The 27,424-nt window shown below is 52.2% G+C and overlaps 1 protein-coding gene across 5 annotated transcripts in view; it reads right to left on the bottom strand.

Moving 5' to 3' along the window:
• The window catches only part of Cntfr (ciliary neurotrophic factor receptor), a 43,573-nt gene that overhangs the window by 8,025 nt on the left and 8,124 nt on the right, over positions 1 to 27,424 (bottom strand). For 4 of the 5 annotated variants that reach the window (XM_074051579.1, XM_074051577.1, XM_074051575.1 and 1 more), the window contains exons 2-7: positions 26,770 to 26,882; positions 14,744 to 14,828; positions 10,282 to 10,515; positions 3,811 to 3,928; positions 3,472 to 3,638; positions 2,070 to 2,233 (exon numbers count right to left, since the gene is read on the bottom strand). In XM_074051579.1, the coding sequence (XP_073907680.1) occupies positions 2,070 to 2,233; positions 3,472 to 3,638; positions 3,811 to 3,928; positions 10,282 to 10,515; positions 14,744 to 14,828 (768 nt within the window). In that variant the 5' untranslated portion in view covers positions 26,770 to 26,882. Of the gene's footprint in view, positions 1 to 2,069; positions 2,234 to 3,471; positions 3,639 to 3,810; positions 3,929 to 10,281; positions 10,516 to 14,743; positions 14,829 to 23,682; positions 23,799 to 26,769; positions 26,883 to 27,424 lie in introns of those variants that run through there. The other variant, XM_074051580.1, reaches the window with a different exon arrangement.

Raw genomic sequence — 27,424 nt, 5'->3', positions numbered from 1 at the left:
TCTAATTTTTGCTGAGTCTTTGGCCTTCATGTGGGAGGCCCTGGTAAGGGTCAGGGTGACTCCTATTTCTGGCTCCCCAGTCTCTTTCTGCAAAGATCTCGGCTCGGTAGGCCCCTTCTCCCTCCTTCCTAGCCTGTAGACCACATCTTGTCTTTCCCCAAAGACAAAGCAGAGAACCAAGGTGAGCAAATCGAATTGCCACCTCACTGGTGGGCTTGTGGCACCATACCTCTAGGAATATTGCCCAGCAGCCAATGATCTCTTGGCAGTAACAGCCCCTAGGCTGGATGCTTTTTGCTAACTTGTCACTGACTCCTTAATCTACCCCCTTAAGACAGAGACTTCTCAATTGCAGGAACTCCCTACTCACTGCCATCCACCTTGCCTTGGAGTCCTCTACCAGCCAGCTACAGATGTCAGATGAATCCCCCAGGCCTCCTGGCTTAGTTAGGTCCTGAGCAGGTGATGCAAGGAACCCATGCTGGGTCCCAGTACTTGCCTCACCCTTGTCTATGCTGAGACAGCCCCTGATAGACCTCCTGGTCTCTATTCTTTTGCAATTCCTGGCCTCTATTTTCCTCCTAAAAATCCAAGTGATGTTTTTCTCTGCTTTCCTCTCTTAATCACACACCTGCCTCTCTCCAAGATCAAAGATAGTAGAGAACAGATTCTGTTCAGAGTGAAATTCAAGTTGTAAAGAGTCATAAATCTAACCAACCCCGATGTCTATGAGGCATGGTACAGGGCTAGGACGTGTCATGGGCCACACATGTTTTTTTGCCACAGAGCCTGCATATTTTCTCTGTCCAGGTCAGTGTGGCGGTCAGTCCTACACAACACAATGCATGGTCTTGGCATGTTAGTCCTGTGCATGCATGGAACATAGTTCCTGCTGAGAGGCACGTGTGTGTGTGCATGTTCCCGTGTGTGTGTGTGTGGTGGGCAGTGTGCCAGGTCCACTGTAAGGCGTGTGCGCAGCGACGCGCAGGGCTGCTGCCTGTAGCTCGTTAGCGGGGGAGGGGGGCTTGTGAAACTAGACCCTGGTTATTAGCAATGCATTAGGCGCGGGCAGCTGGCCAGGCGGGAGGGACTCCGGACTCTGTCAGGGAACACGTTAGCATGTGAGCAGCCTTTGTGGGGGCCAGGCCCATAACCTGGACAGGCACCCAGGAATCAAATTACGTACTTTAAAGACCAGACAGGAGGGGGGCATAAGGAGATGAAGCTGGAGCCTGGTAGAGACAGTAGGGGTACAGGCTGACCCTCAGGAGCCAGCCTGGCTTACCATATGAAGTACCCTCCCAACCTTGGTCCTAGACCACAGACCTCATGGGCCACATAGAATACCCTCAGCCTAATAGGTTCTGAGCTCTCAATATGAGAGGAACCCCAAGTCTGCCTAAGCCTCTGGCTGCTCCCCAGGACATGTCAACATAGCTTGATCAATATCCAGACCACAGTCTGACCCTATACTGACCCTTGTCCACCTCTTGGTTCCCAGCCCAGGCCGCCACCTGACCTATACCCTTAAGCTGACCTCCAAGCTAGGTCTGACTTTGGAGTCCCTGAACCATGCTTGACCACAGTGCCTAGTCCTAACCCCGTAAGCCCATCTGTGAATCCTTGAGGACAGGGACTATCCTACCTTCTTGAGTCCAGCATGCCCAGAGGCTAGGCCAGAGTATAAAGGGAGATGCCTGGTCAGGTCCAACAGCAAGAGGTAAGGAGAGGTAAATACTGCTCACCCCACCTGCCAGTTCCCTTCCAGCACTTCTCTCCACTACCACGGGAGCCACAAAAACCAGATGTGTTCCTACTGCACTGATGTGGGCATAAATGGGATCCCGAAAGGGCACCTCCCTTAGCACCATCCATTCTCCCAGGCCTCCTCCTCCCCTGAAAAGCCTCCCTTAGCACCATCCATTCTCCCAGGTCCCTCCTCCCCTGAAAAGCCTCTCTGACTGTTACCGGGTCCCATATTGGAGCTGCTACCATTGGGGCATGGGTACCTCTCATGCTTTGTGGCTCTGATTCAGGCACCCAGTATCTGGGCTGGGCAGGGCACTCACATGCTGCCACTGGTCCAGGATGAGGGGTCGGTAGCGCAGAAAGAATTTGAGAGGAAAGGACTCAGGATCAGGCCAAGTTGAGGGGGTCTGCCATGTCACCTCCAGTCGGCGAGGGTTGCTGGGCACTGGCCGGGCTACAACGTTTTCTGGAGGATCAGGCTTCACTGTTTAGGAGACATAGCTTCATTAGTGTACTAATCTCTGAAAACAAACCCCGGTTGTCAAACCCGGCCACCATGTCGACTTTTCCTATTGCTAACCATTGTCACCATCATCATGGTAACCATCCCTCTTCTCTGTTGTTAGTTCTGGCAAGCACAAGTAACAAACATCTTATTACTTCCACCACATCTCTGACATCCCCACCATCACCAATGAGTTATTACAGTCAGGGTCGCCAGCAATTTGTATCAACATTCCAAATTTCATCCCATCATCTCAACCCCATCCTCATACTGACCAGCAATCCAATGACAAAGCCTGTGTGATGCCTCCACTATGAACACTATCACAACCCTCATCACCTGGTCCACCCCTCCTACATTAGCATCACACCCTCCCCGAAGCCTGGTTTTCCCTCAGATTTTCCAGTTCCAAACTGAGACTTGACCTCCCTTGGAAGTCTGAGTTTAAAGCTTCTCTGTGGGTCAAGGTTAAAAGACAGTCCATAGGTCTTGCAGACTTAGGAGAATCTGATGGGAGCACATATGGGTCCGGTTCATGCAGAAATAATCTGGGTGGGAATACAACCATGGAGTTTGGGGGAAAGGCAAGGCAGGTGAGGCATCTGGTGAAGATGGAGCAGAGGAAGGCAGAGGGTGTACCTAGAATGGAGCAGAGACTAGCTGGGATGGGAAAGGAGGTAGCAGAGAGTCTGGCTGGGATGGGGATGGGGTAGAAGCAGACAAAGCCTGCCTGGAATAGGGCAGGGGCAGGCAGAAGGCCTGGCTGGGTTGGGGGGGACGGGTTGGGGAGAGGGCGGTATCTGTCCCAGTCCTGTCTCCTGTTCTGACACCTCATTCATCACAGGCCGTAAGGAAGCCATTAGCATGGAGGTGGGGAGGGGGGTGGAGGCTGCAGCTGTGCAAGGGTCTGGCCCAGCCTGTTCCCCCTTCCTCCTGCTGCATGCTCTGGGAGCCAGAGAGATGGTGGAAAGTGCTGCTGGAGAGCTCTTGACCCCACAAAGGACATTCACTTGCATGGTCACAGGTGCATGCCATGCCATGCACACACATGCACATGCATGTATATGTCACACATACTGGTGCACAGGCATGTGGCAGATACATACGTTCACACTCTGAACTCCCCACCAATGCTCATGTATATCTCTTAACACACTTCCACTTCCACACTCCCAGTGGAGTGTGCAGTAAGGAACCCCTCTCCCAGTCACACGCACCAATGGTGAACTCGTCGAAGGTGATAGCCGTGGCGTTGTGACCCAGGGCATTGCTGACACTTATGGAGACCTTGTACTTGATGGTAGAGAACAGGTGCATGTATCGGATATGGCAGCGGTTCTTGAGGGCCGGGTCCTTCTCACAGACCATAATTTTGGAGCCATGCCTGGGGAGGGATGAGACCCAGGTAGTATTACCAACATCAAGGGTCACATGGGGGCAGGTTGGAGGAAGGTCAAGCCCAAAGATGGGCTTGGGTCTGGACTCAGGGCACTGATGGGGAGCCAGGGGAGGTCAAAGGTCAGGGCTGGAACCAGGACATAGGTGCAGCTACTCACAGCACGGTCACATTGAAGGTGTTGGGGATGTAGGTAGGGGTAGGCAGATGCCAGCTGCAGTAGAAGCCTTTGGGGTAAGTGTTGGAACGGCAGCTGAGCACAGGTTCCCTCGGCGGCACTGGAGGTGAGGATAACAAGGTCAGGGCCTTCTTGGAGCCCCCAGTCCCCTACACTAGTGTGGGGACAGGTGGGCCCCAGAGCCCCAGCTCTCCCCCCTCAACCCATCATCGATGCCAAAGATGAGGGAGTGGGGGCTGTCAGCGAGGGCCTGAGGCTTCCCAGGCCACAGAGAGCCAGATGTTTAATTAAAGAAAAACAAGGGCTGTATGGAGGAACAACCCTCCCCCCACCTGCTCAATGGAGGCAGGAACTGTGGGGAGTAAGGGGCTGCGGGCCTCAGCTCATCAATCACAGGATGGAGGTGATGTCTGAGGGAACTGGTCCCAGCCGTCATCTCTTGCCACACTGTGTCCACTCCCAGAAGAAGACAGTGCAACATAGACTGAAAAGGGTCTTGAATGAGTCCTCTGGTTGCTAGGGTGATCAAGTGCTCTTTCTAGGGAAGAGACACCCTAGGTTTCCCCTCAGTAGAGACTGAGACACAAGTACAGGCCTAGTGGCTACACTGGAGCAGCTGCACTAAACGGGTAGTCATACGCCTATCTGTGTGCATAGGTGTCCTCCATGTACGTTTCATGCATGGCTCTTATGTTTGATTAAAGAAAAACAAGGGCTGTGACATGGAGGAGCATCTATCTGGATGTGCCTGGATATGTATGTGTCCGTCTGAATGCATGCCCATGTATGATTGTGTGGAAGGAAGCTGCTGTTTGTCCCTTTGCTGTGTTCCCTGGCCCCTAGCCCTCAGTACCTCCATCATAAATCCATTAAGAAGACTATGACATGGTCAGCAGCTGCCTTCACTATGGAATAAAAAGGCCCATAGAGGGATAGGGACCTACAAACCAAATCTGGCAATAAACCCCAGAATGGAGTTATCCACCTACATGACCACAGTTGGTAAGTCCTTTCTGCTGTCTAACCACATTTTGCTGCTGTGAGCACTTAGCCCAGCTGTCCTGCCCTCAGGCACTGGGCAAGGCGTGAGGACAGGCGGCTCAAATTCCTGGAAGGAGGCAACTTCTGTGATCTGACCCAGGCAAGGAATGTCCGTCTGTGGCTCCAGGGACACTGACACCTCCTTTCTGTACCCCCCCCACCCCCTGCCTGACAGGTGGACAGGAAATGGGAGGGGGCAGCTCAATAAGCCAGGGATGGGTGAAGGGGAATGCATGTCTGTGCTTGTACAGTGGCCATGGTGACCAACTGTGGGCTTTCATCCACTGTACGTTTGATTTTTGAGTGACTGACTGTGTACACATCTACTGTGTCCAGTATGTGTGAAGAGGTGGAGGGGTGGGGGAGCCTGGAGCATAACCCCCAGAGCCCAGATCTGGCTTTGCGGCAGAAGAGGGGCAGAGGCATCAGGAGCACTGCCATGCAGCAGGTGGAACTGCAATGCTGCCGGCAGAGGCAGCTCTACCCTTGGCCTGCAGGGGAGAGCCAGACACCAGCGGAGACCCCACAAGAGCCACCCTGCATTCTGTTCACTGCTGCCTGCCTTCTCAGGAAGCTTTTCTACTCTGTGTCCACCTGTATCTGCTCCATGTTCATCTGTGTGCGTTTAGTGTCCCTTCCCTGTCTGCCCATGGGTATAGAGCTCTGCATGGGGGAGGGGTGGGAAGTGGCCAAGGACACAGGAAGTACCTTCTGGGGGCCTGTGGGCCAGGCCAGAGTTGGCAGCCACTCCAGAAGGAAAGGACATTCCGAGGTCGGCCGAGAAGCCTCCACTCCCCCCTCCTACCACCACCTCCCCGCTTTACCCCCAGCTTCAAAGGAGAAGGGCACACTGCGGGGGAGGGGGATGTGAAACTGCAGAGTCAGCTCCCCTGCTGCCCGCCTGTGACTCCGGAGGGCAGAGCAGGCCATGGCACTGGACTCACAGGCCCCCCTCCCTGGGCCAGCCTGCCCACTGACCAGTATATTTTATTTCCCTTCTGACTGTCCTCCCCTTTCAGACCAGGCTCCTCTTCAAACCTCCCCCTTCAAACCAGGTTCCCCTCTCTGACTGGGAAGGTCACAGGGGGCCAGGGTGGGGGGGGGGGCCGGGTAGGGGCTTTGTCTGTCATTTGGCTACTCTTGCCTGGCTCTGGGCCCTGAGCAGGGAAGGGCTTGGGTTTCCTGACAGGGACCAGGTTTCTCAGAGGGAAAAGGAGGAAAGAAAAACAAAGAAAAGGAAGAAAAGGAGTGACTTGCTGCAGCTGGAGCCCAGCTGAGGGGCCGGGTGGGCGGAGATGGGGGTGCTGTGAGAGACCAAGTGTGAGATTGTGGGACAGTGTGGGATTGGAAGGCCTGTTGTGAGTTGGGGGAAAAGCTGTTTTTAAGACACTGCTTGTGAAGCATTGTGTGTAACTCTTCAAAGAGGCTTCACGTGTGAGGCTCTGGCCAGCCATGTAACTAAGACTGGCGGCTGTGTGGGACTGTATGACTGTTTTGTTTAACTTGGGGTTGGATTGGAGGCTATCTATATGTGTGAGGTTGTGTTGCCCAGGTCCTCTGTAAGAGTGCTGATGTGTCATTGTGTCTGAAACACAGTGACAGCTACGCTACACACAAGACACAGGATATGTGACAGAGCCTGAGTATATTTTTCAAACTGGGTGTGGGAAGATGCCCTGAATTTCCAGCATGTCCACATGTATAAGCTGGACACTGTGAGAGCATGTTACAGGGACTGTGTGAGCAAAAACTCCTACAAATACATACCACAATACAGGCATAATCCTAGATGCCCAGGCATCCTGCGTGTCCCCTCGTGGGGGTTCCTGAGATGCCTGGGTGACTGCGTCAGCTGTGGCAGGGTGTCCCTGAGTCGCATGCATGGCTGTGTGTGAATGTGCATGTGTGCGTGTGCCCCCACTGGCCTGAAGTTTGTTTGTTTTCTTCCTAATTGGCTTGTTTTTCCATGTCCAGCCCACCAAACCGCATGTTTTTCCTTTCATCTCGCCAGCCCGCTTGGGCCGGAGCCCCCGGCACGCATAAGGCCTGCCCGCCGGCCCAGAGAGAAGGAGGGGCAGGCTGCCCACACCCTGGGACAGGCCAGATCAGGCCAGGGCAAGGCAGCATGACCCTTCCGCTCCAGCCCTGCCCACACCACACCCACACTCCTCCTCCTGCCTGGCACTTGAAGCCCATGGTTTGTCTCAACCTTATCTTGTGATATTCCTTGAGGCATCCCAAATTCTGGACTCTCAAATATCTCCTCCTGCCTCCCACTCACAATTTCTCCCGATATCTTCAATCTTTCCCCATCACTCTTTACTTCCCAGTCAAACAAGGCTAAAGGGAAGGAGTGCTGAACCAGGGGGTATGAAGTTTCTCTCATGACTACTCTTAAAAATTAAATGGAGAAGGAACTGTCCATTTAAAAATTATTTTAATCTCTGGTTTGTTTTAGTTTAAAATCAGAATGATACTGAATCAGCAGTATCTAGTAAAGTAAACAAAAGGATGCTACTAAAAGGAACACTGTAATCTTGTTTCCTAAGGTGGGAGGTCCTTTCATCATCCTCAGTAGGAGAGTCCTTAGAGCTGTGTGGGGATCTACCTAAAGGCAGGAAGGTGGATAGGGAGAAAATAGTTCAGACAGGCCTGGTTAAGGAGTCTTCTAACAGAACACCATTATGACCAGGATCCCTTGAAAACAGACATAAAAGAATTACATATTTAGCATAAATATTAAATAATTTGGGATCTGAATGACCCACAAATCAGAAGTAATTTTATCCTGTTCTTTGACAGCTGGTAAGAAGGACAATTTGATATTAGTGTTGCCAAACCTAGTCTCTTGTTACTAATATAAAGTGACTGAGATGATCATGATTAATATCCCCTGTTCCTCTGACCAAGTCTTTAGGAGGAAATAAGGCAGTAAGAGATAAGTACCTGTTATGAATGCTACAGCCAATTCATGGCCAGCCCTCCCATGAAAAGTGAGGCCTAGGGAGCAGTGAGCACTGTATCTAAGTGGTCTGAGCTCTGGTCACAACAGGGCAGCTGTGGGCATGTCCTGTTGGAGGTAAGGACTATGGACATTCGTCAAGACCCAATTCCACTCTCCCCCCTCCCTCCCCACCAATGACCTCTCAAAGAAGATCCAAGCACCAGCTCCATCCTGGAACTTTTGGGAGCCTGACAAGACAGAGATGTGAGTGACTGGTGTTTGAGGTAACCTCATCCTTCTTCTGTGACACTCAGTAAACAGCCTTTTCTGTGTAAGGTCCTGGGGTGTGGCTGAGTGCTCCACTGCTGATGGACCCTCATGGTGGGCCAGGGAAGATTGTTAGGCTGGTCCTGCATTTCTCAATATGGCCAACAGGGGTCACTCCACCCTTGGCTTGCAACTAAAACTTTTGATTTGAATGCCATCTCTTCAATTGAAACACGTTTTAAAAAAGCTTTTCCACTGGAAAGGTACATCCCTGCCAAAATCTATTTTCCCACCTCATTAAGCCCTACTTGTGGGTTAATTTTTTTGTGGGGGACCCTGAACAACTCTTCAGACTAACATTTCACATGGTTGTCCATACAAGTGTCCTGACCAATGGGCAAGGACCTGTTCCTAGATACGCTAGGTGTCTCCTAGACACCCTAGGTGTCTCCTAGACAGCTTCTAGTGAATAAAGGAACTATCTTCAGGCTGTGGGGTAAATCACACCCAAATTGGACCAAGCCAGAGGAACTTCAATCTTTGGCTCAGGAGAAAAGAAATGGAGGGTTCTCAGAGCTTTCACCCTGTTGGTAGGTGCCTCCAGTAACACTGATAACTTCATCATTATGCCTTCTTCAAACCCCTTTTCCAAATCACACTCACCTGATCCCTCTACCTTCCTGCTGGCTCCTTCTCTCTTTTGGTGACTTATTTCTCTTCATCAACCCCTTACGTGCTGATGGTCTTCAGGGTTCAATTCTGGGTCCTCCTCTTACCCCACAATCTCTCCTTTGCCTGTCTAACCCCCTTAGCCACAGCCTTAATGCTAACAACCACCTAAATTTCCATCTCCAGAACAGGCCTGTCCCTGAGCCTAAGATCTTCTAATCCATGGTTATCTGCCACCAACTCTGGGTTGTCCCCCAAGGACCCCGTCTCAACATGACTGTAGCAGATCTCTTGCCCACACCATTTCCCACACTGCCAACTTCTGCACTTATTTTACCTAAGAGATTTCTCTGGCCACTGAAACTGCTTTCCCTGCTGGGGCATCAGGCCAAAAGTTCTGGGGAATTAAGGCACCCTCCCCCCAGGGCAAGAGAATCCCTCCACCAATGATAGCATGAGTGAGTGTATAAACATCCCAGCTCCCTCACCCTTCTGAGGTAAGCATTCTGTATCAGCACCCAGAGATCTTTCAGTGGTGGGTCTAGTACCAAGAAGCAAGGTCTTGATAACTCATTCCTCATTAGCTAACTTTTTTTCTGTGTCACTTTCCCATTTCTTTATGGGGGGTTTTCATCACCTGCCAAATAAACTACTTGCCTACAAATTCTCATCTTGGGATTGGATTCTAGGGAAATCCAAAACCAGCCACTAAACAAACAACACACTCTCTTTTCCTCCCATTATTCCTTGAGTTGTGACCATACCTCCAGCCCTCTTGACCCCTCCTACTCCTACTCTTCCTATTCTCCAATCCTTTACCCAGCTCCTGGAGGCCCAACACCCCCAGCCTCCCCAGCTCCATGCCAGATTCTTACTATCTCTCCTGTATCCTACTACAGCCTCATTCCTGCCTTGACTTTGCCCCATTCAACCTCCCTCTCTTCACTGCAGTGACAGCCATCCTGTAAGAACCTGATTCAGACCATGTCACTCTCCAGCTTTCAGGATGATGACCTGGGCCCTGCCCCTTCCCTCAGCTCCCTCCCAACATTGATGCCAACCTAACTGGCCTTTGAGGCCTAGAGTGGTATTCAGCTCTCTGTCAGATATGATGTTTCAATACATCTTCTAAATCGTCTATGTCTCCATTTGCCTCCTATTCCAGGAAGCCTTCCTTTTTCCCTGGGGCTTTCCAGTGTTCCTGCTTGTAACTGCATAACTATCTATCCCATTTCCCTCCCACAGGCCCTTTGGCCAGCCCCAGAGGGAGCAGACACAGTGAGGCCACTCCAGCTCATAGCTGTGACCTTAGAATATTCCCCACCCAGGCCCTACATGGTCCAGACCTTACCAGCACTCCTCTGCCCACTTTGTCATGGGGAACAGGATTTAAGGATCTCAAAGGCCTCCACGGGGGTGGGATGTACAGGCAAAATGTCCAGGGGTCTCCCCTGCCCCCTAACAGGAAGGGCACTTGATCTGGGTCTCAGGAAAGTTGGGAGGTCAGATATGGGGTTGGGGGCAACACTTACAGCCCACATGTAGCAGGATTTGGTGGCGCAGGTGCCAGGAGTCACGGTGGAAGCAGGCATAGAGGCCACTGTGGCCCAATTCCAGGCCACGGAGCACCAGCTGAGAGCCGTTGAGCAGGTCAGGGGCCAGATCTGTCCCATTAACCCGCCATGTCACAGCTGCATCCCAGTTTGCTGTTCCACATGGCAATGTCACATCTGAACCCAGGCGCTCGTACTGCACATGGGGTGCCTCTGTGGGGGCAAAGAGGGCACAGGACAAAATTCACAGTCACAGCTTATACATGAGGGTAAAAGCTTATACATGAGGGCTGGGGATATGGCTCAAGTGGTAGAGCACCTGCCTAGCAAGTGCAAGATCCTGAGTTCAAGCCCTAGTACTGGGGGGGGGAGGGGGGCAGAAATATATATATATATGTAGGCGAGACTCTGTGAGAGTACACCAGTGACAGTCATCAAGATGTTCAGTGTCTGACCATAAGAGTGTCTCGGAGAGATGGGGTGTGTGTAAAACTTCTCTGTGGCTGTATAAAAATGAAGATATGTGAGTGTCTCCATTTTTGTATGTGTATGCATGTACAGGGACTGTGTATAGTGTATGTGTTTATGTCTGACAGAAAGCGGGACTTTGTGTAGTGCACGGAAGGGTCTATTAGTGAAAATCCGGTTTACTTCCACTCTGGGTCCTCCTAGTCCCTGAGTCCTTTATAAAGTTTCTTCACCCCTATGACCTCTCGCCCAGCCCATCACTGACATCCATTATCCAGGCAAACTGGAGCCAAGGGGAACCACTCCTGGACTTCCTTCTCTGTCGCTCATTCTTATCTTTCCGTGTTCTCTCCCCCTCCCCCACCCTGCCCCTTCTCTCCCTCTCCCAACTGAACTGTGCTACTTCCCACAAGCTCTGCCCCACCTCGCCCATCATCCAAGCTTGGGCACCAGAAGAAGAAGACTGTGCAGGCCTTGAAGTGAACCCTAGGGAACCCCTGGCAACTGTCAACTTTGTGAGGCAGAAACTGCTTGGCGGGAGGGGGGACAGAGGAGATACAGGATCAAGTGAGCACTCTGACCATTCCTCTCCTGTCCCCAGGAGGGGCCTGTCAGAGCCAAAAGCAAACCCTAGCCCTGGCCTCAGCAACCCAGGCGTGATGAACTGAACCCAGGAGACTGGAGATGGAAGGGTGGAAGGGAGCACCTGTCCAGAGGCAGCGCCAGGTGGGGGAGGCAGGGAGCAGGACAGAGAAAGTCAGAGAGGTGGATTCATAGATAGCAGTAGAGAGGCAGGCATGCAGAGAAGGGAGATCAAGATCTTAAAGATCTTAGGACACCCCCACCCCACACTTCTCATCCTGCCCCCTGAGCCTGGAAGGACAGATGCTTCCCTTGTCCAGGCCAGATCTGTAGAGTGGGGGTGGGAGGGGAGAAGGGAGGGGGAAGGTGCAGCAGGGGTTGGGGGGGGCCTGTGGGATCCCTCGTTAACACTCACTCACATCTCCCCTCCAGAAAGCCACCCCGCTGAGTTGGGGGATTTTCAGAGGCAATTCCTGTTAACGAGCCAATTAAGTTGGGCCAGTGGCCTCTTAATTAGACTTGTTAACACCACCAGGACTAGGGGGGAACAAGGATCTCCCTGGGCCCCCCAGCTTCCCTTCCCCCTCAGCGCAGCCCCCTCCCCAGGACTGCCTTTCTCTGTGCTGGAACATCTGTCCCTGTTTGCTGCCTCTGTCATCCTCCCTAAGCCAGGGTGTCTGTGTCTCCAGGTCTCTCTCCCTCTCTGCCTGTCTCTGTCTTGCCCCTCTTTGAGCCTCTCTGTCCTTGTCAGCAGAGAGGGAAGCAGGAAACTCAGCCAGCCCTGACCACTCATTTGCGGGGCTTGGGACCAGCCGAACTGAGGATGGGCGGAAGGGCGGTGGCTGGGGGCCTTGGAGGCCACAGCTGTGAGGCTGAACCAAAAACTGAATGGGGGCCTCCCCCTGACCACAGGTCCAGTGTCCAAGACTCAGGCCATTGAGTCCCCCCCACCCTGGTCCACCAGCTCCAGCCACTGAGCCCCCTTCCAGTCTCCCTTCCAAAAACCTGGAGCTTCCAGGAAACATGCCAAGCCCCTCTCTCTGCATCCCCCCCCAGCAGAGACTTTATATCCAGCTGTCTGAGGAAGAGGCTGAAAACTGACCGTTGGAGAGGGGGCGTGGCCATCAGGGTCCCAGTTGCAACACATTAACACTGACCAACAGCAACTCAGAACTAAGGTGGACCCAGTATGGCCTTTTAGCAGTGGGAGGCAGGTACAGCTACAAGATGAGGAAACAGCAACCTAACAACACAACAAATACAATGGCAGCAGAATAACACCACCTGACCACATTTTGTTAGCCTTGAAAAAGAAATGGAAACAACCTGACAGTAATGAAGAACCAAGGATGGAAGGGCAGAACAGGGAGAAAAAAATGACAACACAATGACAGAAGACAACTACAGGCCCCAATGCAGAGGCAGAAGTAGCAACATAACACAAAATCACAGTATCACAACAGCTAAAATAACATAAGAATGACAATACACACAGCCATACAACAGCTTCAAAGATGGCAATGGTTTAATCCTTTGTCTCTGTGGACAGCTCTCCTCCCGCCCCGTGGGTGCCCCTACTGATGTGCTGTCCATTTCAGAAATTAAATCAAGCAGCAGGGGGAGGATGGGGTTCTTGGCCCTGACACGGGTGACAAATGCTCCAAAGGAATCAGCTGTGAAAAGGTTGTTAGAAGCCAGGATGGGGGGTGGAGAGAGAGAGAGAGAGAGAGAGAGAGAGAGAGAGAGAGAGACAGGATGAGGTCATGGACATGGAGAACACAGAGGGACAGAGCTGACAGCTCCCTCACACCTGTGCACACAGGCTCACATGGGGACCACATGCCGGAAACATTCCCCCTGGGTGTCCTAAGCAACTTCACATGATCACACACACAGGATGAGGACAGTCGTCCATAAAGAAGAAGCAAACATAGGACAGTCATCCATCTACAGTCATACAGATACATTCTCCCTCTTCAGGGATGGTAATACCTGATATAAGATCACAGGCATGCACAAGAAAGCCACCTCCACCCAAAGGCACAGTTATACATGGGGAGGACATGGTATCACACATGGGCAGACGGTTCGACAGGGACACAAACACACAAAGAGAAAAGGAGATACCTATCATACATGGGGTACTGGGGTACAATATCGAACATAAAGACACAGCCCCTAAAAGGGCACAACCAACCAACCAGACAATATCATACTCAAATCACAGCCTACAAGGATACAGCCACATGGAAAAACCCCCTCAAACAGGGACATGTTTTCCCTACAAAAGAAACCAGTTTCACACACTTACAGATGTGGCCTTATGTCAGGGCCTTGGCCATATGCAGCACTATCTTTATACACAGGTAGAGACCTTTGCACACAATGGTAGATACTACAGGCAGACCCTGGGTAGGTCCAATCAGCAGTCCTGGGGCCAGCCAGGGTCTCTCTGGACATCAGTGATCTCATAAGGAAAGGGCCACAGAAGTCTCAACCCAGTGCCCTCCTAAACCCATGCCTTGAGGGTGGCAGAAGTCAGCCATCAGGATTTGCTCCACACCTAGGTCCTGGAAATGTCCCCCACCCTTCCTGCTTCTACCACTCCAGCCAAGGTGGACATGTTAAAGGGGACAGGACCCAACAAATGGGGGAGCTTAGGGAGCCTCATTCAAGGCAAGTTCCAAGTTCAGAACTTGTATGATGTAGCCTTTGAGAAGCTGCCTCAAATGCAGTGGAGAGGCTGATGGTCATGGGTAGGCTATGGGAAGCTCTCAGCCCTCACTGGACAAACAGGCTGGAGAAGGGAGGGAAGGCTGCCAATAGCCCATCCCCTGAATAGTCCCTCCCCCTTCTAGCCATTGCAGCTGACTGGGCTCCATCCTTAGTACACCAGCCCTCTCTCACCTACCTCCATGCCTGTCCCATTAACTGAACCAATTTTCCTCTTAGGATAAGGCTGAGGATAGAAAGTGACCAAAGTCTTGCCCATTGTCTCCTACAAGTATCCGCAATTGCATCCCCACAGACATGCTGAAGATCACCCTTTTGAACAAATACTGTACATGGGTCCTGCCCCTAGATACACTCCAACCTCCTATCCCACCTGTCTGTACTCTATACCATCCCTAATGGGAAGGACAGATCATTTCAAGTTAGACATGATTGGCATATACCACCCTGGTGTGACTGCAGAGGGCTGTTCCTATGAGACATCAGTAGGTCACCCTGCATATCAATGTCACATGACATGTCCCTGGGAGTACCTATTGTGACAATGCCATTGAGTGCCAGTGTGACTCTTGGATAGTGTCAGTTTGTAGCTATGCCATTGAGAATTCATGCACAATTCTGGAAAGGGATCACTAGGCAGCTCCCCCCAAGCACTCACCCTGTGGACTGTGTCTCTGGGTGTAGACAACAGCAGCAGCAGCAGCAAGCACAGCACAGCAGGCCCATGGGACAGGAGCAGCCATCTGTTGGGAGAAATGGTGGGGGAAGAGGTAGCATCAGCCCAGGCAGGAACTTCCTGGGGAGACCCCCTCTTTGCAGGCAAGACTGGGAAATCCCAGCCCCAGGGCCAGGACACCTTGACCCCAAACACCCTTCTTAATGGAGCTCAGGATCCTCTTTTAAGCAATGGAAAGCAATGTTACTGGCATCTGTAGGCAAAGGTTTACTAAGATGGCAGAAGACAACCTATAATGGTTTATTGTTCAATATGACTGCTGGCTACAAAACATAGTCAACCATGGATGAATTATAGAACACTGGTAATGCCAGGGTCATTATTTCTAATATATATGTATGTATATGTATATATATATATATATACATATATATATGTATATACATATATATATATATATATACATATATATATGTATATACATATATATATATACATATACATATATATATGTATATATATATATATACATATACATACATATATAACGTTACTGGTGAGGCTGGCTAATTAGTTATAAGCATCACAAACTGAAGGGGTAATGTTTTAATTTAATTGAAGGTCTGTACTTTTCCAAATTGCCTTAACTGTAAGGTACCCTGCAGTGTTTGTGGGGAGAAAGCTTAAAAACCTAGATGCTCAGAAGCCCCTTAGATCTGTTGTTGCTCCCTGCTCACCCTGCCATGAGCCTGGCCACTAGGCTCTGGGAAACATTGGGCACCAGGGTACCGGAGCAGTGGTACATGAGCCAGGTCAGATGCTGCTTTTGCTTTATTGTACACCAGTGATCAAGAGAAAATGAGGAATTTTCATATCTAAGTCCCGTCAGGGACCCCAGGCCACCCTTCACTGTAGAAGCCTGGTACTCCACTCCAGATGTGTGTCAGTGTCTACATGCACCCACGTACACAAGTATACTCAGAACATGTCCTCGAGAAGCCAGGAAGAAGCCAGTGGCCCCAACCTGGTCTCCTGCTTCCTCGGAGGGTCTAACTCCTCCCACTCAACCCCTACCCTCACCCAGTATACACTAATACCTTAGTGCAAGGAAATAACTATTTCCTGCAATAAGAAAACCTCCCATTCCCAGTCAGAGGGGATAGGGAGAACTGTCAACCACACAGAAGCACAGACCCAAAGAGAGACACTGAGGGACACTACAAGATACACAACCAGGGCTACTCTCAGATATAACCAGCCTTATAGCAAAGACAATGGCCAGAGACATGGCCCAAATAACCAGACAGAGCCCCAAAGAATAAACTCCACATACATACTAGAGACTGTTAGAGGAACCATCAGAAAAAGGTGGACATAACCAGATAACCACCCAGAGAAATGATCAGAGAATAGCCAATACAACCAAAGGAGCTGCCAGAAACACTGTGAAACACTCAGCCAGACCTGAGCAGATACACTGCCAGAGGAAAAGCACAGGCCAAAAAGCCATCAGCAACACAGCCAGAGAGCTAGAGACACTGTCAGAAACAGTGCCAGAGAAACTGTCTGACATACAAGCAGAGAAATACCAAAGAAAGCAATAGATACAAACAGGCATACAGCTAGAGAAAGAGCCAGGGTCACATTCAGATGCACAATCAGGAAGTATCTGCACCACTAAAAACACTGCCAGAAACACCATCAGACACACAGTCAGACACCCTGCCAGAGACACTGTCAGTGACACAGCGAGAGACACGGCTAGAAATATTGCCAAAGAAATAGCCAAACCCACAGTCAGAGACACTGACAGAGACATAATGCCACATATAATCAGAGAAAGTGCCAGAGACACAGCTAGAGACTGTGAAGACAACAGCTAGAGACAGTGCAGACATGGTTATAGCAGGGAGAGATGAAGAAGGGTATCAACGTATAGCAGTCAGGGTGGGGAAGTGGAGTAAACTTTCTGGAGCTCCCCACTGCCCTTTGCTACCTACCTTCTACCCTTCATAGGAAAATTCTCTCTTCTGAACCTACTTGTCTTCATGGACCAGAGCTACAGGTGCTCTGATTACCCCTTCGTGGCACAGCTCCTCCTCTCTACCCATGTGGCTCCAGCCACTCTTCCCACTTCAATGATTCCTGGGGTCTTAGCTACCTTTGGCCTAGCTCCATCTGACCTTTAGTCACTACCTATCTTTAGCTACTCCTCAGGCCTAGGGGTTAAGACAACGATCAAAGTCATATAGTCAGCAAACTAGGAAACTAGGAACCCAAGTCTGTCTGAATTCAGAGCAGGTTCTGGAGAAAAAGAGAGACAAAGGCTGATGCCTACCTGGTTCCCCACTTTAGTCCTTGCCCATAGCCCTCCCCTTCCTCAGCCATCTGTCCTTGTCTTTCTTCTCACAGCCAGGGAGATCCTCTGCCAGGCCTACTGCCCACCACACAGGAGCAGGAACCAGGGTATGGGCAGCAGACAAGCAGGCAAAGTGGATGAAGATTAGCTCACAGGGTGGGAGTACCAGAGGGAGAAAAGGAAAGCACAGCCTCTGCTCCCTGCTCCTTCCGGGTCCCAGCCAGGTTGGAGGGGGGAGGTAGCCAGGCATGCACACAAGCCCATACCCCCATGAGTGTGTGTACACACACACACACACAAGCACACACACACAATGCTCAGGCCCCTATAGGGGGAGGGGTGGCTTCTTCATCAAAGTCGCCTCCATCAGCCCGATGAGTTACTGTAAGGGCCGGGCCCTGGGCCAACAGGGCTGCAGCCACAGGAGACGGCTCTGCTGAGAGCTAGTGCTGCAAAGTGGGGGTGGGGTACCAGACAGGGTCAGGGCACCCAGAAAAGGGAGAGACCTGGGAAAGGGAAACAGAAGAGGAAGGGAAGAGAGGCAGAGTGCTGAGCAGACAGACCCAGGGGACAAAGAGAGACAGACAGAAGTGGAAGAAGAGATTCAGGGAGGAAGACAGGGTGCATGGATGGCAGGCATTCCAGGGCATAAGGAGAAACTGATCCAGAGGTTTCTGTGCCCACCCCAGAGCATATCTGGGAGTCCACTGCCTAGATGGAGGGAAAAGGGTGGTCACTGGAGCAGAAAGGACCAAAGTGGGGCCTTCCTAGGGCTGGAGGAATTCTCACTGGGGATCTTGGAGCCCAGCACCCAGGGAACAAGAGTAAAGTGAAACCTTATCCCTGCCCCTGTTTCCCCAATCCAGGAAGTCCCAGGTGTTTTATTTATTGCCTCTTTTCCTCATAGTCCTAGCTGGGTCCACTCCCCAAGTGGGGAGGCTGAGGCATCCAGAACATACCACAGCCCTGCCCTGGCTCATCTCAGGCACCCATCCCAGGGCAAAGAGCATCTTTCCCAGGAATTTTCCAAGTCCACGCCCCGACTCTGGGATAGATCTGTATGATGAGTGCCATAGAACCCCCCAGATAAGGACTATGCAAATGGGCCAGACTCCCTGTAAGCCCCTTGAAAAGGTCAGCCCCAGAAATGAGGAGGGAACAGAGAGTACTCCACCAGCAAGAAAGGAACCTAGTAGCACAAGGGTCCCAGCACTTCTAACATGAAACCCCAGTGTAGTTACATATGTAGGTGACATGTAAGACAAATCTTGGGGCTACAGCTTACTGCCACTGAAGACACCACTACCCCGTGATAACACTGAGTTAAAATGTTACAAAAGCACTGTTGACAATGACACACATGGATGTTGATAATCACCACGATGACAAGGATGCAGTGAGTGACAGTCACATATGATACCAACAAACAGGTCAATGACACCTGTTGAGACTGACACAGCCACAGTGATAGTAACCACAGATCAAAGATGCAATGAGACTGGTAATCTCACAGAGTAACACTGATGGTAACATCAACACAGTGACACAGGAATGTTGACAGACTCAGTGACACACGGAATGACACCAGTCCACAGTACCACTGTACCATGGAGGCTGACAGACACCATTAGCAACACTGCCAGACACAGTGACAAGTTTCAGATCAGAGACCTCAATCATCTAGTTCTGGAGTCTGGTTTAGGATTCAGGACCCATTACCCCTCTTACTAGCCCCAGCAATGTCTCAGTTACCCTGTGCCCCCACCTGCCCAGTTAAAGGCAAAACCTGGGGGAGGCCCAGAGTTGTGAGTTTTGGAAAGCTCGTTTATCCCTGGAGAATCATAGACAGCAGTTTCGCTTACCAAAGCTAACTCTGAGGGATCCCTGCAGCAACCAGATTGGGGTGGGATTATGAACACTATTGGCTGGGTCTCAGTACAACTGTGTAAGTATCGATCTGCAATAGTGTTGATCAGGAGGCGGGGGAAGGGCGGGGGTCAGGTAGTCTTATTCTGGCCTGGACAATAAATGAGCAAATTAGCCCCTGTAGTGATCTCAAAGCAAAGTTACCAGTCCATCTCTAAGATGGGGAATTAAAATTTGAACATCACTGGTCAGAACTTCCCACCATTGCTTGGAAAGGGGATGGGGTCAGGAGCATTCACCTGATGGAGGACCTCTGAGGAGTACAAGAGCCAGGTGACTTTTCACAGCTTCTAGTCCCCTTCCACAACCCAGACTCCAGAATTGCAAGGTCTGAGGGGAAATATACCCTTTGCCCTGAGACCTCATCTCCTTCCCTTCTCCCCACAGCTGCCCTACAAAGACCATTCTCTGGGAATGTGGCAAGCAGGCAGGACATAGCATGGACTAACTGATTCAAAAACCTGGGGACCTCTGCAGGTCTCAACCTTTAGAGGAATTAGGTTGGAATAAGGAAGAGAGACTTGTACTTTTGGAGATGGAAAGAGAAAGCAAGTAGTAGACCAGGGGCAGATATGGTGACAAGGACAGTGGTGGGCAGAGAGGAACAGTCCTGGCCTCGCCTGGCCTGGCCAAGGGGGAGCCTGAGAGAGACAGTCAGGGCAGATGGGAAGCTCCAGGAGAGAGAGGAGTGACTGAGGCTGGGAGGCCCCCAGATCCCACCAGGCCTAGGCAGCCTGGACAGCGTGGGTGGTGGGGGCGGGGGGCAGAGGCCTTAGCAGTCCAGAGGTGGTGGTGGAGGGGGACAAGGCAAGGCGGATGAAGGAGGCCTGGCCCCTGGCCTGCCAGGCCCCCCACCAAGGAGGGAGTGGGCCCAGGTCAGAGGCCAGCTCCTGGACTAGGGCAGGCCCCCACTCCCTGGAAGTCTCTCGCTCCTATCTCTTTGACTTGACTCTCTTGTCTCTGGCTCTTTCCTTTTCCCTCCTCTCTGAATCCAGACCTGTTCCTCCTCTCAGTTCTTGGTGCCACCACCTCAAGTGGCTTAGGACCCAAAAACTTGACCTCAGGTTAAGATTTAAGCTTTTTTCTCCTTCTGAGCTACACATCCCCTCCCACCAAAGGGCAAGCCTCAGTGCTCAGGGGAAAGGACCCCACCATAGCACAGGCCCCCTCCTTCCACTTAGAAGGGGCAGGATAAGCTGAGCACCAGTGGGAGGGGGGCCAGGAGGGAGGCAGGGCCAGCGGTCCCCTAGCTCCAGCCGCTGGCTGAGGTTGTGGAAAAGGAGGCGGCCCAATATGAGTGAGTTGGGGGGGTGGGTATCCGCACCTGCTATTGTGACCTCCACAGCCGGAGATGGGGGCCGAGGGGGGGCGGCGGGTTGGGGGGAACAAGATTCCGATGGATTTTGGCAGCAGCCTGGACTCTGAGTGCTCAAACCCCCACCCCCAGCCTCTTGCACCGTGGGGACCCTGAGTTCAGCATGTGCGTGCCCTGCTGCACGTGTGTGCATGCATGTTGTGGGAGGGGGAAGCCTGGGGCCCTCCCATGATGGGCCAGGCTGGGCAGCTGGGGAGGTGTCCTGGGGAGATGGGAATCTGTCCCACCAGCCTGTGCCCACATGTGGAGGCCCACTTGGGGCTTTGCAAGCTGTGGTGACCCAGGCATGGAATTGTATATGCATAGACACATAAGCCTGTGCTCATCCACAAGGCCTGGGCTTTTTCCTCAGAATTCATCTGGTCCAGCCCCTTGCCTCTTGAATGGGGAGCAGGAAGGGGCAGATAAGTTCATATCCTCTCTTTGGGTACATGGGCTCTGGACAGCTTCACAGAAGATGAGGCACAAGTACCAAACCTGCTGTTCCCTAACCCCAGTCCAGAGTCTTCCTGGCTTTCAGAAGCAGGAAGACCCTTCCATATGGTACGAGGGCCTTTCCTTGTACCATACCAGTCAGGTTAAGTGCCAGGGGCACAAAAGGCGCGCTGCTCTTCGCGGAGAGACAGATGCTGCAACAGCTTAGACAGCTGGAAGAACTCATGAAAGGCGGGGGATGGGCAGAGTAATAGAGTTGAATGAGACCCTCCCTTAGTTGGGGTGGAGGGCAGGAAAGGGCCCACAGTAGGTGAGGGGAGCAGAGAGGAGGCTGCAAGGTAGGGTCTTCCATGGAGACAGAGGGCAGACAGAATGGCTCTCCAGACTCAGAGGCTGGTTCAATGACCTATTTGCCTCAGCATCCCCTACCACAGCCACCTCTCCACACCATCATTGCTATGGTTCAGACACGCCCTTGAAAACACACAGAGGCCCATGCATGCAAGCTTGTATAAAACACACACACACAACGCGCGCACACACACACGCACACACAATAAGGGATAGGGACAGCAGTGCATGTGAAGCATGAGTGTATAACAAAAAGAACTGAAGATGGTCTTTCTGCCAGAGTTGAATGGGGGGAATTAGAAGTTTGGACTGTCTTCGTGGAACAGTAATTCTGTTCCGTTCTCTCTGCCACCATAACATGCATGTTCACCCTGCATGCTACTTCTGAGGAACCTCTGGTCTGCTGGACAAGAGCAAGCCATCCTTCCTCCCCCTTCCCCCTGCTGCTCACAGTGGGGAAGCCAGAGCAATCTGTTCCTGATGGGTAAACACTAGCATGAATATGCACACACACATGCTCATGCACATGCCAGCAATTCAGGGTCACACAGGACCCAGTGCTCACTTCACCCCAAGATGGAACACATGCTTAAGTTTTCACTGCCACTCAGCAGTTCCCCAAAGCTCCCCATCTTAGTTAGAGCACCACAGACATATCCAGGCAGTCTCTCATACACACTGGCAATTCAATCTACCATCATGGCGTGAACACCACTGCCACAGCCTCACACACGTTGGTGTGCATGCACACAGGCATTATAGTCACACACACATTCCCTTACACAAAACAGTCATGGGCTCACATATGGATACCATCACACACTCAGAACAGTAAACCTTCAACACAGACATTATACACCTCCAGAAAACCAAAGTCCCCCAGTCGCCCTCAGCCTCTCACGCATGCAATGGGAAATACACAGATACACACTCAGAACAATCACACCAAGCTGGGACCTCAGGTTGCCTAGCTGTGCTTGAGGAGAGGGGAGAAAACCAGGTGGCCAAAAGCAGTTAGGGAAAGGAAAGGAGAAACTGTTGGTCACTAAAAGGTGAGACAATAGACAATTATACCTCAGGTAATTCCTGCTTCCCCTAGCCCTGCTCTCAACAGCATTCCGAGGCAAAGGGAGACCCAGGCCATAGAGGAGGGGTGAGGAAGCCCTTGAATAAGAGAAATGGTGACACTGGTAGCAGCAGGAGCCAGAAAACTTCAGAACCAACCCACTCTGCAGGCCCTTCTGCCTACCTCCCTCTCCCACTCTTCTCTAGAATGAGAAGGGGCAGCTCTCAGCCTAGCTATCTGCTGTGTGACCCTAGGCCTCTTTGAAACCTCTCTGTGCTCCTAACTTTCTATAGGACACCCAGATGTCAGGCCTCCATGCAGAAGGGACAGGGGAGGGGAAGATGAGGCCTTGCCCTCTACTCCCCCTCCCACCAAAGCCCTGTCATTACTGTCAGGCCCAAAGAGAGGTAAGGACAGATACATAGCAGTAGGCAAAGTATGTGCTCCCCTAACTATCCACTGAGGACAAAAGTCCTAAGGCATACTTGGACCCTACAGCCCTGTCCCCCATCACAGGAGCAGATGCTGAGTCCTGAGTCGCTGTCCAGGCAGAATGAAATCCAGGCTGTGCTGGCCAGTCCCCAGCCAAGGAACAATTGGCAATGCTGTTGACATCCTTACCACTTGCCACTCCAGGTGTTAGCTGGGGCCCTGATGACCCCATCCTAAGAGGAGCCTGATATGGCTCCCTGGAAGCAAGAAAAATCACCAAACTCACTTCAGGAGACAGGACCTAAGAAAACCAGGCAGGGGTAACCCCATAAAAGGTGACAAGGACTTGGGGAAAACAGGCATGGGGCAAAAGAAACGAGGCAGCAAGGTGTAAGGAAACTAAGTGACAGGGCCTAAAAGAAGGTAGGCTGTGGGGGCAAAATGAAACCAGGCTGTGGGGACTGAAGTTAGCTAGGAGGTGTGGACAAATGAAGCCAGGCTTCTTCAGGGATCAAATGAAACTAGGCAAGAGGCCCACAGGATGTGAGAAAAGAAAGATATCAGGAGCTCATCCCCCTGTCTAAATGTCACCCCCACACCCTGGGCCTCTCTCTCAATAGCCCCCCTCCCACCCAGGCAGTGGTCCCCTCCCCCAGGCCGATGGACACAGCCAGAGCCCCCTCCTCTCTCAGAGGCCTGGTCCGACTGCAGCCAATGGGCCCCGGCCCCATCCCTGGGACCTCAGGAAGTCCCAGTCCCTCCCACTGGCTGCAGAGGCAGGGGGGTTGGGGGGGTTGAGAAAGAGAAGAGAAGAGAGACAGCTTGGCAGGGGGAGCGCCGAGCAGCCGCGGGGGGCGGGGGCCGAGAAAGGAGCGGGAAGCGCCGAGGCGGGCTGGCGGGCCGGCGCGGGCGGGGGCGTCTCAGCAGCGGCGGCGGGGTGACAAGTTCTCTGGCCCTGCGGCCGTGCGGCCACTGACCTGGGTCCCAGCGCAGGCGCCCCGTCGGTGCCTTCGGCGCTCCGTGGGTCCGCCCGGCCGCCCGCGGGCATCGGGTCCCCGGCGCTCGGAACTGGGGCCCGGAAAGCCCTAGCCGCCCCGGAGGGAGGGAGGAAGAGCAGGCCCCCCACCCGCGAGAGTCCTGGCGGGCGAGGGGCCGGGCCGGGAGCAACGCGGGCGAACTGCGAGCGAGCCAGTGAGCGAGGCGGCGAGCGAGCCGGCCGGGAGGAGGGGAGGAAGGAGCGCGCCGAGAGCGAACGAGCGAGCGAGCGAGCTAGCTAGCGGAGGGAGCGAGTGAGGGACGGCATGCAGTGAGGTCATCCTTTGAATCTAATTGTCTGAGTCAGGAAGAGATGTGGCACTTGATGCTGGGGGAGGGGAGAGGAAGGGACCCTTTGGCTCTGGCCGGGCCCCTCCTCACCCCCAGGGGTGGCCAGGCCTCCCCCGCCCCCAAGACTAAGTTGCCTCAAGCCAACCTGGATGGACCACTGTTGTCTCAGAACTGACCACTGTTGTCTCAGAACTGACCTCTGCTGCATAGGGTATCCGCAAGAGCAAGATGCAGGATCGGGTCCCAGCTCCTGACCACCTTCCTGCTCTCTTGGGTTGATGCGGACCTCCCCAGGCCCAGGTCATCTTCTCACATTTTTTAGGGTATGGAAGACTCCCAACCCACCCCAGGGTTATATTTCTGCCCTCTGAGGAAAAAGGGGGCAACTTCAACCAGCCTTCCAAGATACCTTTGTGCATTTTAGGAAAGTGGGGCCCTGGGGACTCTATTCCCCAAGTTTACTTCCTGCCCAGGGAATTTAGTGGAATCTAGAAACTGAGCCCCAGTTCATCTTTTGCCTTCTGGGAATGATAGTGCAAATGCCATCCAGTCCTCCAGTTACTTTCTGTATTTGGAAACAGATGAGGACCCTCAACTAACCCCAGGATTCTGCTTTCCAGACTCCCAATCAGCCATTCAGGAGGGACAAAAGCAAAGCCAGACTTCTAGGGTCCCTAGTAGCTGCCCAAGGGACAGATGATAAGAAGCAAGTTAGTAGCTGGGCCTGTCAAGTTTGCACATCTATGCATGCACACACACAAACACACAGGGTGGGGGGTACCAGGCAGACAGGGATGCTCACACCAAGGGCCACACACCCCTCCCCTTGCCCTCGTGGAGGAGGGGTGATAAATATTTAAGGGGCTTTTAGCTCAAAAGGGGCTGAAGCTGGGGGAGGGAGGGGGATCCACGCTGCCTGATTAATGGGGTTACGGGCTTGGATCAATCCGTCCGCCCGCCGTTCCCTCCTCCCTCCTCCTCCCTCCCTCCGACTAATGCGCTTTATCAGGAGACGCTTTTCTGACTTGGCAGCGTCGGGCGTTTTAAATAGACCCATTTAGAGCTGGGGTTGGGGGAGAAGGAGGGGGATGGAAGGAGACAGAGATTGAGACAGGCTGGGAGACAGAGACAAATCAGGGGAGAGAGACGCCTGGAAGAGAGAGACTGGGAGAGGAGAGATAGAAGGAGATACAAGAGAACTGAGAGAGATTGAGACTGAAACTCCAATGGAGATGGGGACGGAGAGAGAGGTGATGGGAGGCCAAAAGGAAGGTGGGGGGGGTGGGGGCTATGGAGCAGAAACAAACAGAGAAAGAGACAGAGAGGGAGGAAGGGAGGTACCAGCATCAGGGAGAAACCCAAAGAGAGGCTCTCTGCAAGGGCTGAGTGCTAGCCTGGGAGACAGCAGATATCTTTTATTTCCAAAAACAGTTTTTCATCCACTTTGTTAAATTAAAAAGCTGTTTTTAAAGTGATGCTGGAGGTGCTGCTGGGGGAGGGTGGATCCAACTGCCAAGTCCTCCCTCCTGGGCCTCCTCCTTGGCCCCCACAGAAGCTGCCTCAGCTTGAGCCCCTGGGGTGTCTCCAGCTCCCCTGCTCTCTGCGATCCTCTGAGATCCCTAGGGACAGGGTCAGGGCATCTGAGCTACTGTTCACTGGCAGGAAGTCCTTCCTGCTGTCTGGCCTCAGTCCCTCCTGCTGCAGGGAGCTCATTCTCTCCCCTGACCATTACCGCTCTTATCTAGCCTCTGTTCTAGCTCCCTATAATGTTCCCAGTTTGGGGGAGGATCACATGCCCTCACAACTCAGTAGCCCACTTGCCCAGTAGGCTATCAGACTCCCAGATATGCCTCCAATAAATATCACCTATCATTCTGTAAATCCACTTCCTAGCCCCATCCCAGTCTGAACTTCAAGTATATACCTCATTTCATGTCCTTGGGTCCTCTGGGAACTGAGGGGTAGAAAGCTTAACTCTCTATAGCCATCCCTTCTTCCCTACAATCCGGGGCCTTGGCTCCATCTAAGTTCCTTTTAAGGCCATGTGTCAGCCTAGGGTACCCCACTCCACTCTCAACAACACCCCACTCCTAGTTCTGAAGTGTTAGTGCTCCCCCCTACAAGGCCGGGAAAATGGCCAGTCTGTTTGGGAGCTGAGATGAAAAGCCCAGCCGGCCTTTGTGGGCCTCTGGCGGGTTTTGGACAATAGGCCCTTCCGTTCCGCTCCAGTGCCTCGATTCCTTGGATGCCCCCACCCCCTGGCTGCCAATCCAGGGGCCTTGCCTGGCCTGAATGAGAGGCAGCCCCAGAGCTGGCCCCAGAAGATTCTGAACCTTCCAAGAAGATTCTGGACCTTTGGACCTGCCATTCCATCTCCTCCAAGCCCAGCTGCTCCCCTAATCAAGCCAGAGAGATGTTTTAGAGGGAAGCCGAAGGCACCAAAACCTAAATGTATTCCCACATCTGAGACTCAGCTCTTCTCATGGTAGAACTGTTTCCTGACCTGATTTTGCCTTTGCCTGTGTGACCATAGGTAAGTCTCTTTCCTTCTCTGGGTCTATCATGGGGACATGAAAGCCTCAAGCCAAGATGAGCCCAAAACCTCTACAGGAAGAAAGACAGGGGAACAGAAGGAAAGGATCTCAAGTCCTTCACTCAGATCCCCCAGACCCACAGCCCCAATGCACCTGCCTGATGCTCTGAGATTGACCTACCTCACCTGGGCCCCCAGCACCTACCTCTTCACTGACAGCCACACTCCAAGCACATCAATATCCTCCTCTTCCTCCAGACCAAACTCTTCCCAGGACTTTCAAAACGAAGGGGGCGGGATGATGTGACAGGCTGGATTCTACAAGGGCAAAGGGCACAAATCAGAGGTCACAGAAGAGCCACAAGTCTTAGTTCAGCTCACGGCTCATTCCATACTCACAAGCCCACTGTGAGAAGGGGAGATTGAGGTGGGAAGCAGATAAATGTCTGGAAGAGAAAAAGTTAGTACAGTACTTACTTCCTCCAGCACCCCTTGCTGTTCTGGACCACAGGAACAAAATGGAGGCTAGAAGACAGTGGTCTGATACCACTCAGAGGCAACTTCCACAAACAACCCCAAAGCAGTTTACAGACAGACACCTCCATATTACGTACATTCTCACATGCCCACTCACACAGAAACAGGCTCACAAGCTTGGCATCAATGCCCACCATCGTAACATCCTCTTCCTTATCACCATTATGACTTACTGAACATCTGTCATATGCCAGGAACTTTTTTAGGTACCTTATATTGTATTATCTCATTTAATCCTTATGACTCTTCTATGAGGTAAGTTCTATTATTCTTCCAGTTTGACAGCCAAGAAAACTGAGATTCAAAGAGGTAAAGTAATTTAC

Source organism: Castor canadensis, chromosome 13 (genome assembly GCF_047511655.1).
Source record: "Castor canadensis chromosome 13, mCasCan1.hap1v2, whole genome shotgun sequence".
Taxonomy (NCBI): Eukaryota; Metazoa; Chordata; class Mammalia; order Rodentia; family Castoridae; genus Castor; species Castor canadensis.
Note: the sequence above shows the minus strand (reverse complement) of the source record. Positions and strands in the feature narration are given on the sequence as shown.